Below are 11550 nucleotides of genomic sequence, written 5' to 3'. Positions count from 1 at the left end.
TAGGCTGTTAATACAAATGCTACAGTTTTGACTATTTTCTGATCGGTTGTATTAAAACAAGTTATTTCGTTATTTCTAATGGAAACACCGAAATATCGGTACACGTACATCGAAATCTTAAATATTCGAACATATTTATCCTCATATGGTAACCCTGAAATGAGCATTTAATGAAAGTGAAACAATTCATTTGGAAACAGTAGAGAATCGGATGTCCTTGTACCGTTATTTCGCTATTTCCTTTAGATATGCCAAAATGACATATTTCAATAAAACCTTTCAGAAATCAGTAAAAATTGCAGCATTCGTATTAACAGCCTACAGTGTATGCTACTTCATTACGGTAATGTCACTGACTAGGGTTCGTCGCGGTGCGGATGTGGGCGGTAAATGGATTGTGCGCACCGCAACCGCAAAAAAAAATAATAAAACCGCACCGCTTACCGCAACCGCACTTTATTTACCGCACCGTACCGCGCGGTAATGCGGTAAAATTTTGATATTTTTAAAAATAGTGTTGAAAAAATGTATATTTGTGTAACTATATTTAATAAACTGTTATTCTTATTCACACGAAATTTAACTTTAAGAGACTCCTCAGAATGTAATGTTTATGAAAAAAATCAACTTTTGCATTTTCTATTAATAAAATTCCGTGCATTTTAAGGGCAAACATTATACATTCAAAAACGTTCTACTGCAGTAATAGGAAAACTTTTATTTTAGCAACCCTTCAGTTAATTGAAAAATGTAAAATAAAAATGTAATAAGAAATGAAGTTGCATATTTTTTTCTTCAAATTTTCATATTTTCATTGTTTCTGACATATGAAAATGAAATGGATGATTTTCGCATTTACGTGGTAAATCACCTTTCATTCTTAAAGGAATTTCACAAAAAAAATAAAGTCGAAATACCAGTACTTCTATATAGTAGCGCATATATTCCAATACAGTGAAATAAAAACATATTGTATTTCATCAATAAGAACGACGCCATTTCATCTAATCAGGAGTCCGGTCTCAACCGGTACAGCATTATTGAACATTGGAAAAACTGCAAACAATGTATGATTTGTAGCATACAGCAGAAATGATTTTTAAAAATAGGGGGTTTTACGGACAAAATATCTCAAAACTCTAACTTCCGCGTTCATCGAGAAACAGATGTATTATCATTCAAAAACTAAGATTGCTCCCTTTAAAAATGTATGAAGTGTAATTTTCTAAAGGCTAGTTCGAAAGTTCTAGCATTTAATGTATTTTCATGTAATATTTTCACAAAGAGCCAATGGCAAAAACTTCAATTGAAGTTAACGGGAGTCAAACTATGTGGTATTTGGCAAAAAAAAATCTTAAAAAAGGCTACAAAATAGTCTTAATTGAAAAATATTAGGACTTAATTTGGTTTAAAATTATAGTAAATTCAAATGGAAGTAAGCGAATGATTTCCAGTCATTCGTCCAATAAAATTGACTGCAGAAAAATTCACATTGAATTTTCACAGCAATCAAAGAAGATAGAAATACGATGAACGAATGATAGAATAATCATCCTAATTTGGACACCTTATTTTGGACGCTTTCATACATTGGTATCATTTACTGCCAATAGGGATCCTTAGGGGTGTGCGGATTAAGGCATTTTCTGATACAGATTAGTACCGTGAGTTAATATCTCAGTCCTTTTTCAATCTTTTGGCCCGAAACTATTGAAAAAACATTTTTTAGTTTGTTTCCTTTTAGGACAATAACACATCCAAACCCATGAGACTTGCACGACTCCATAGGTTGCCTTATCAGATCTACCATAGTTTGCAGATTGAACTTAGGATGGCAGGCTGCTAGCGGATTGACAAAGTTCCAGATAATGTTGTGTGGGGTGCTGTCCCGGTTAACAATGAGGCGAACGAGATATTAGCAGATACGTCATTTAGTAGGACAACTGTCAGTTTGCTGGTTGAATTTAATTTGTTTTTTTTTTTAATTTAAAAATCACTAAAGAATAATTAAGGTTTAAGAATGATATGAGTGTACTCGTAAGGACACTCGCTACCAATACATATGAAAAACTGGCACAATTTTTTCAAATTAAAGATCCCTATTACTCCAAATTCGTTTGGTTTGATGAAGATAATTATATTCTTTGGGTAAACACAACCCAGTCCCAGCATAATTAGTTCATCTCTAATTCCTTTAAATTAGTCAAAATTTACAGTTGAAAAATTGATATCGAAAACGATTCATAATTCCACGATTTCCAACAGAAATCGAGAGAAGTGATATACTTTTAAATTGGATTTAAGAGTAAAAATTTATTGTTTTCAAATGATCTAATAATTTTGTCTCTATTTGAATCTTGCATTTTATGTATTTGAAATGGTTAGTTTGTGAAGTTTTTCTTAGAAGTATAAAATAACTAGTCCAAAATATGTCGTAAAAAAATAGCGTCAAAATATTTCGGAAACAACTAGATTTTCTTTCGTAATAGCTGTTTATAAATTTAGAATAATCAAAATTATCACTTAATCATTTTTTTTTGCGGTGCGGTTGCGGTAAAACCGCGCGGTAAAAGCTCTTTCCCGCACCGCATCTGCGGGAAAAAGTTTCTTACCGCACCGCAGATTTTGCGGTGCGGGTGCGGTAAATATCGCGCGGTTGCGGTAATTACCGCAACCGCGACGAGCCCTATCTCTGACATTACCTATCCATATTTCTAATCCAAAACAGAAAAATTGTTCTGGAACCTAATAAATGCATAACCTAAAGCGCTTTAAAGCAACACTTTTGTGAAATCCCGACAAAAAACAAAATTACGTCTTTGTCCAACGAGCTTTCTGTCTCGTTGTGATACTAAATTTTTCCATTGTGAATAATAATTATTATTAAAAAACGCAGTACTAATCAATGAAAGCGAAACGTAACGACACCCTACCCCAGTCACTCAGGCCAAACCCATTTTTGAGTACCAGCTGATAATCCGCACTCACTTTGTTTCTTCTTTGTTCTATGGCAGCAAATGTTCAACAGTTTGCTACGATCACCGCACATCTGCCGTGAACATTACAAGCACAAACCAATACAGTGCAACGGATGGACGGACGGTATCTGTACGGGTTTGTGTTGAGACTAAGCAGCCAACAACCGTCAACCGCAGCAGGCTCATTCAGTATTCATCGTGAGTCGGCAGTGAGTGGATCGTGCGGAAGTTGCGCGCGCGTGGTTTGTCTCTTAAGAAGCACGGTCGCCTCTCCTATCTAGGAAGACCCTTCTTGTTTTTTTTTGTGTCGTCTGTTGTCTGCATGTGCATCGTTGCATCGACCACCCGTCAGGGCCGTACAGATGGGTGCGCAATTGAATAAGTAATTAATAAATGTGTGCGACTTTCTTTTGTTTATCCGGTGCAGTGATTGGTTGATTGACATATGTCTCTAAACGTCATCACCGAAGGGTGCTAAGAGTTTGTGTAATGTCCTGAATCGCAAGCGTGTAGTTCTAATCAAACAATTTCTTATCGCTCGCTTTGAATCGAATAGAGTGCAATCAAATTCGTTCAGTCGCGCAAGGTCAATCATCTACAGCTGTGACCTAGTTCGAGTGTGATGTTTCCTGTGTGTAGAAGATCGGAGGCGATGAAAAAGAGAGAAGCCTTCGTACAGCCCCACGGTACCGGTTTTCAACAATCGTAAGCGTGGGTTTAGCGAGTTACCGACCGACCGCGACCGCGGGATCAGGTTTCTAATCCGTGAATCGAGTGACTTCGCGCTGTGTACGTGAAAGTAGTATTCGTAGGAAAAAACCGCCCAAGAACGAAGCGATAAGATATTGAGTTGTTTTCAGTCTACTACATTTCGTATTCAACCGTAAAGCGAAGGGTTGTACTGAATAAAAAAGGGGCGAGATTGTTTGAGTGAGGGAAGCAGTGTTTAGTGAAGACCGGAGGATCTATTTTTAGAATCCGAAGCCGTGTCATGCGGTGAGAAAATTTCGTCGCGCATGTTTTTGCCATTAGAGAAAACGAACGAGTGAAAGTTCAACATCCGCGCGTACGCCTCGACATGGCTGAAGCGTACGAGATGAACAGTGGCACTGTTAGTAGCAGCAGTCCGAGCCAAAGCAGCCAAAAGGATACTCCGTTAGAGGCGGATGAACATCCGCGCGATAAGGAACTTCATCTGATGGAATCGGGAACGTTGGTCCAGAAACGTCCACATACTCTCCAGCTGACACCGTTGAAGATTCCCACACAGTCACAGTGTAGTCCTGGTTTGGGTGGTTCATCGACAGCATCCTCCCTGGTGGCGGCTAGACTGTTCAAACCGGTTACCATCAGTTTCAAGGATTTATCGTATTCGGTACGAACCGGTATCTTCCGGAAAGGTAGGTATCGGTAGCGGGCCGTGGCGTCGTAGGTGGGGGCGGGTTTTAAAGCGGGTGGTTCTTTCAAGGGGATTAACAATCTCCACAACGTATAAAGCTTCACTTATCCGAGAAATTCAAACTATTGAGGTAGATCTTTTTCAGTCCAATAGTGTCCAATACAAATTACTAACTACGTTCAGTATGTTCGAGAAAATGCCATTACTCTATTATAGGCAAATTGTGTTTCTCTATGCGCATAATTATATTCATATGAGTTACTGTATAGTAGGCGTGAAGTCTAACCGTGATTTATGGCTAGACAGTTGCGGTGGGAATTATGTTTTTGACTGTTACTGAAAACGACTGCATTCGAAGCGCAGCAGTATTAAGTATCGATTTTGTTTGAATATTGTAAAACCTTCCGACAGCTGATGGATCGATTATCAGTCATTCAATCAAGCTGACATTTTCGAAATAAACTTCGTTGTCGATAGTAATGCATTCTAAATAATTTTTTGCCTGCCGGAAAATAGTTTCGAAATTTGCTCAACTCAGTTACTACGAGGTAACATCGAACTTCTAGCTGCTAAATGGGTTGAGTTTTTGGTACAATCTTTCTTTAAAGTCGGATGAATTTTACCTAATCGTGGTACTCTTGATTTGAGACAATAATTTTGGTTCTAATTTCAAGGATGAATGCTTGGTGGTCGCTTGTCTTTGAGTATGATCCACCCAGATTGACTTGCTAATCAAATTTCTGAATCAATCACCAGAAAACAGTCGAAAAATAAGTAAATGCTTCGCTTTTTTAAATTTGCCTATTGAAATCAATCAATTGACAAATTATTTTTCATCATTTTTGAATCAAAAGGCTTTCCGTGTATTCTTTTTAAGAAGGATTTAGCGCCATCTCGTTAATTACTTGGTCCGTTACTAATGAGATGCACATTAGTGGATGTAATTATCTTCTATTTAATGCCAAGAAAGAAAAATTACATCATAACAGTATCCGGTGGCGTAGCAAAATGTTTGAGTTGGTGGGGGTCGGTTTAGATTTGTTTGATCGTTTTGAAGTAGATGCTCATTTAAACATTTTTGGTCGTGTGGCGTTCGGCGGATTTAAGTATGCCACAAGAGGTGACAGAAGTTTCAAAGCCATTGTGTATCTCCGTACCGATGACTGAATGATTGTAGAGTCTACAAGTATCACGAGTCTTGCCCGTGTCAAAGAACACTCTCTTTCACGCATAGTGTACATTTTTCTTATCGCAAACCGGGCAAGTCAATTTGCTGGTAATGCCTGTTACATCTGTCAGAGTTCGCTATAAGCGATTATAAAAATATCTGTTGGGTTCCTTCTAGATTATTTGCGTGAGATGAAACGTGTACTGATATCCTCAATTAATAGAGCAGCACAAATTCTTCAGCATAAAGCTAAAGTAACTATGAGTCTAATTCGTGATCTGCAGGAAGGAAAAACTCCCGAAGATTTGGTTCAAGAACTTCGTCGATGAAAAATTGTTAATCCCTATGTCTCGTACATGCTTACCTGCGAATAATTTAATTGACGCATGGTTGGGTAAAACAACCTCACAATTCACGAAATTTGTGCTGTCGCAGTCACTATGAAAAACGCATTTTTACCGCATGTTGAAGCATACTCTTTTGATGTTTTTGAAAGGATAGCATCTAACAGTGGGAGAAAGGGACTTTTACTCCTAATCGAAAGTGACGTAAATGCACATCACATAATTTGGGGCAGTTGATATATCCATTTAACACTCAATAATCCCAAAAATCCATATAATCAATCCGGATAACACCCTAAATTGGCACGGTGTGAAAATTTAGGGTGAAAATTTAGGGCGTTTTTCTTTTTGTTCAGACAGTATTACGTACGAGTTAACAAATTACCTGATGTCGAACCTCGTCGTACTTTAATATTTACATGTTTCACTACATACCGGCTCATACCATAAATCCACATCTAGTTTTGCAATGATCAACTGACAGTACTACAAGAACGTAGAGATTTCGAGAAGCTCCTTGAATTAGTGATATCACTGGTCTAGCGTGCAGCAACCCAGCTGCTGTTGACACCACGACTATTTCTCTCCGGATAATGCCAGGGAGGGTATATGTTCCCCCGAAGCTACACTCGATACTGCGCCCCCGTAAAATTTCCGTTTCCGGTCAAACGACGGACAGCATAGCTCCAATTTCGTTACCGCCACACATCTAGCGATCAGCAACCCAGACCCTGATGACACCACGATATTTCCCTCAGAGCTAGGAATGTACTATCAGAATGTAAGAGGACTACGAACAAAAATTGACGAGTTGTTCGTGGCTGCATCTGTTCTGAGTTTATTGTTCTGACTGAAACTGACTGAACGACGATATAAACTCGCAAGAATCGTTCGGTTGGACACATACGGTATATCGCAACGAACGCAAAAAGATTACTTCATGAAAAAAGTAGGTGGTGGAGTGTTAATAGCAGTTTCTAATCGTTTGGCATCGAAACAAAAATAAAATTACAACAGTCTGGAACAACTCCGGGTAAACATCAATAGTCATGGTACTATAATCTGTGTAGGTATTGTGTATCTTCCTCCTGACTCCAACTGATTCAGATAACATAAACATTATTCAGAAGTATATCGATGCTGCACTTGATATTGCAAAATAACTCCCCAAGCTTATCATATTCTATTTAGCGATTCTAATCCACTTGGTATTGCATGAAAAAAAATTTCATCCCGGTTGTGCTTATGTCGACCCCTCTGACTCAGTTTTATAGAGCCTAAGTCCTGCTCTACTAGACGGAATGTTTCTTCTGAATATGCTGTAAATGTGCATGGTAACAAACCATCGAAATCGAAACCTTAGACCTTGTGTTAATTAATGAAGAAGTATCGATGAACTGTCACGTACATCTGGCGGATAATCTGCTATTTGGCAATGACTCACATCCCCCTCCTCTTCTTGTTTGACTGACATGCTCACAGCATATTCTTTTCGATGAAATGTTAGAAGATTTCAGCTTCAGCTTCAACAAAACTGATTTTGCCGGACTTAACCACTCACTGCAAACTATTGGCTGGGTGACCATTAGAGTGGCTCGACATATCTTGAGCGTTTTTTCAAAACGTCATATCTGCAATGAGTTACTCTCCAGTCATACACGATTGTGGTCACAAATGGTTAGATGGGGTGAAGATATTCTTGCTCCCAGCGGTATTACACTCACTTGTAGTTTTCCTTACAGGACATTCCATGTGAAGATTCCCTCTCGAGAGGAGTGGTTGTCTGGCTTTATGGAAAGACAACAACAAACGCAAGTGGTTTGTTACACTGATGGTTCTCTGATGGAGGGACGTGCTGGTGCTGGTGTCTACTGTCGTGAAATGAGATTGGAACAATCTCACTCACTAGGTAGATACTGTACTGTATTCCAAGCAGAAATCTTTGCGATTATGTGCGGGGTGCAATCGGCCCTTCAACTGCGTTTGTCCGGCAGAGTTATAAACTTCTGCTCCGATAGTCAGGCTGCAATCAAGGCCCTTAGCTCAGACAAATCCCGGTCCAAGCTAGTGATCGCGTGCCGAACCCAAATCGAAGAACTAAGCATTGTCAACACTATCTACCTTGTCTGGGTGCCCGGACATTGCGGTATTACTGGAAATGAATGGGCTGACGAATTGGCCAGGGCAGGTTCAGCGATTGACTTCGTTGGTTCTGAGCCCGCGCTGCCAATTTCGACAAGTTGGGTAAGGGAAAAAAATACGGTCCTGGGCTTCGTCCGAGCACCGCAATTATTGGAGAAATCTACAAACGTGTCGACAAACAAAGGCGTTTCTAGAACAACCATGCCCAGTGGTTTCGAAAAATCTCTTACATTTTTCGAAGCTCCACTGCGGCATGCTGACCAGGGCTATAACCGGCCACTGCAAACTCAATTATCACATGGCAACTATTCAGCGCGCTGAGTCTTTTTCATGTGATCTTTGTGAATCCGACTACGGAACCTCATATCATCTGATATGCAACTGTCCAGCGGTAGCGCAATTGCGATTTCGAGTCTTCAGCCGTCCTTATATAGACGAAACCATGTTTGGTCGACTGAAACTCAGAGACATACTAAAGTTTCTTATCCAATGTGGTAAAGAGCTTTAGGCTTATTCGCAGGCAAGTTGAACTACTTGTGAGTTTAACTTATCTGTTGTTTATTTTTGTTTTGTGCTGTTATTTTTCCCACCCTTCCAATTCTACTTCCCCACACCTCATTGTCCTTTCCTTCCGCTCAGGAAATGATGAAAACACACGGCAAGGCACAAATCCCCGACTATGTACGGGGAACGTGCCATTTGAGCCAATATATTCTGATTCCTGATTCTGATAGATCTTGACGTTTGATGACATCCTAAGACAGTTTGCATCAAAAATACGAATTCGATTTTTGAATATTCCAAGTGTCTTTGGTGTTTTGCCACAGGTAAAATTGTTTGTACTTGGGCCGCTTTGCGCAACCCCTTAACATGTCTGATTGAGCCAAAATTTGGAAGGTTATAATGCTTTGGAGGTGTGTCTGTTTATGAAATTCCTATACATGCCATAGGCACCCTCATATACAGTCTCCTAAATAGATGCTCGCTTCGTCGCCTTCAAGCAACTAGCGTCAATCGTTTTTTATGAATATATAGTTCAAGATTTGCTGCTAGAATTTACGTGATATGAACGACTTTTATACAACGAACGGGCTTCGGTCGAATCTCTTGAAAATAGGGTTGGTCTGTATTTTCCTACCAAAGGAACAAACATTCTAATAAATTCTTCGGATTGTTGTGTGATAGAAGCGAGTTGAATTCCCTATTAAATCATCAGTTCAGTAGACCGATCTGCACAGCTTTTCCGTCAATCTTCAATTTGCAATTTTAGTTCCTTTTTGAGTCAACTTAATAATTTAATTGTATTCTGATAAATTTATTTTAAATGGGAAACTGTTGTTAGTGTGTGCTTACAATATTGTAGGAAATAATAGTGTTTGCTTCTTATTTGAAGAATCGGTAACGATTTGACAGCACTTGGCATACTAGAAACCGGAGAGACCGTTGCCTACATTCTATAGTTTTAGATAAAGTTGATTCGTATCGTACGCAATGAGATTTTTTTTTCTTTTTGCACAGAGAACAGATGGTTTATCATATATCGTAACACTTAGTTGCGGCTTGAATGGAGTGTGTTAAAAAAATACTCTTATCTTGTGGTCCTACTACCCAATTCTCAAACGATTATAGATATCGGACCATAGGCGGCTCCAGCTGGCTGACAAAGGAGGGGCACGCCTTTCTGACAAAATATTATTTATAGACCATTTAAAAAATAAATACATTTAGAAACTTCGAATTTTAGAATAATTTCTTAAAACAGTTCATATTTCGGGATTGGCGACTAGTGAATCAAACACCATCCTTGAATGAAATAACTATTTTTTATAACTCATTTATTCGACACGGCTCATTGCGGTGACTTAACGAAGCCGATGGTCTTTTATATATTTACAAAATGTAACCAAAAACAAAACCAAATGTTATTGAGTGTTCGTCGGATTTAGTACGTGCTATACTTACTATAGCTTCTTTCGCGGCGGGGACACACGTGTCTTGTCGCCTGCTGCATCATGAGGTTCATTTACTTTTCTCTTATCATTCAAGTAAAGATGGGAAATCTGTTCGCGAGCGGTTCAGGAGAACTGGTTCTTTAAATATAAAGAGTGAACGGGAGTTCCTTTCCAAAGCACAGTAGTAATTATTTAATTTACTTCGACATGAATTGGCCAGTTCGCCTAGAGCAGGTCGCCAAATTAAAGGGATTAATTTTAAGGCGAACGAATGACAATGAACTGACCTACCGTCTCGCAAACTGTCATAGATGCTATTTTGTGGAAATTGGAAATTGAAGAATAACGACATTCAAGAAGAATAGAAAAATCCCTCTCACTCCCAATTTCTGTCATTTCATCATACACAACTGGGCAACGAATATATGTAACAGCACTGAGAACTGACATACAAGTAAAGCTTTCAACTTGTGTAAGAAATAAAACTGTCGCTTTGAAATGACATCAGCGAGTAGCAACTTGCCACTGGTCGGCGCTTCGATCGGCCAACAATCGCTATACGGGACTTGTGTGCAAACTTGGATACAATGGTGACTCACGCATGCGAACCTGTATGCGATTGTGATTTTCAACATATTTTCATTTAAATATTTACACAGGTTTTTCGGGAAAGTTTGTTCTAACTTATATGTCTGTTCTCTGTGGTAACAGTTCGATTGGCAAACGCTCAAAGAGAGTTTTCGCTCCAAAATTATTCTGCATATGCCTTCCGGCCTTTCCAGATCAGACTTTCGACAATCATTCGCTATGTACAATTAAAAATACAACTGAACGGGAAAATGGTTCATGCGATCTAGTTCTTTTTAAAGAACTATTCTGCCCATCTCTAATCGGTAATGCCGCGTTCGTGCTCACGATAAAATTTTTTCGTTGCTTTTTGCACTTACAGGTCACAAAAGCCGCGCTGAAGACGCTGGCTGTTGATGTTGGGGTGCTTGATGCTGTGTTTTCAGTTGAACAGTAGCCACAAATTTGGCAACCCGGTAATTGTAGTTGGATTGATTTGCCATAAATGTATTGGCAATTGGTTGTGATGTATTCATCTGACTATCTTCCGCTTAAAATTTTTACATTATGTCCCGTTTAATACACAGTACTTGCACATAGAAATTAGACATATTCAGGAAAAAGTTTCAAGTATCAGGTGAAACGGATTCTACATCTCAAAATTATGACGTGTATTTTTTATTCGGTTTAAAGGGGTAAGCGTTGATAGCTCATATAACTGTACCTCTAAACTGTCATTTTCCATATACATGGGAATCTTAATTCCAATACTGTAACTTTCAGCCACGTATTTTAAGTTGTTCTGAATTGAATAGGCATTGTTGGACAGGTGAAGTAAGGTGACATTCATAAGCCTAAGCTCAATTTTCACTTCTAGAAAATATTCTGAAATATGTTAATGTCAGTTTTTGTACTTTTACTCTCTGCGTTTTCCAAAAGAAATTCTTGTTTTTCATTTTCTTGGGAAAACAATTAAATTGAGTACTTATTTTGTTATCAT

The 11550-nt window shown here is 38.7% G+C and overlaps 1 protein-coding gene across 1 annotated transcript in view; it reads left to right on the top strand.

Annotated features, from left to right (window-relative positions):
* The first annotated feature begins 3162 nt into the window (after positions 1–3162).
* The window catches only part of LOC131678906 (ATP-binding cassette subfamily G member 4-like), a 70077-nt gene continuing 61689 nt past the window's right edge, over positions 3163–11550 (top strand). The window contains exon 1 of the mRNA XM_058959336.1: positions 3163–4378. Within this exon, the coding sequence (XP_058815319.1) occupies positions 4057–4378 (322 nt within the window). The 5' untranslated portion in view covers positions 3163–4056. The remainder of the gene's footprint in view (positions 4379–11550) is intronic.

This window comes from Topomyia yanbarensis, chromosome 2 (assembly GCF_030247195.1).
Source record: "Topomyia yanbarensis strain Yona2022 chromosome 2, ASM3024719v1, whole genome shotgun sequence".
NCBI lineage: Eukaryota > Metazoa > Arthropoda > Insecta > Diptera > Culicidae > Topomyia > Topomyia yanbarensis.
Note: the sequence above shows the minus strand (reverse complement) of the source record. Positions and strands in the feature narration are given on the sequence as shown.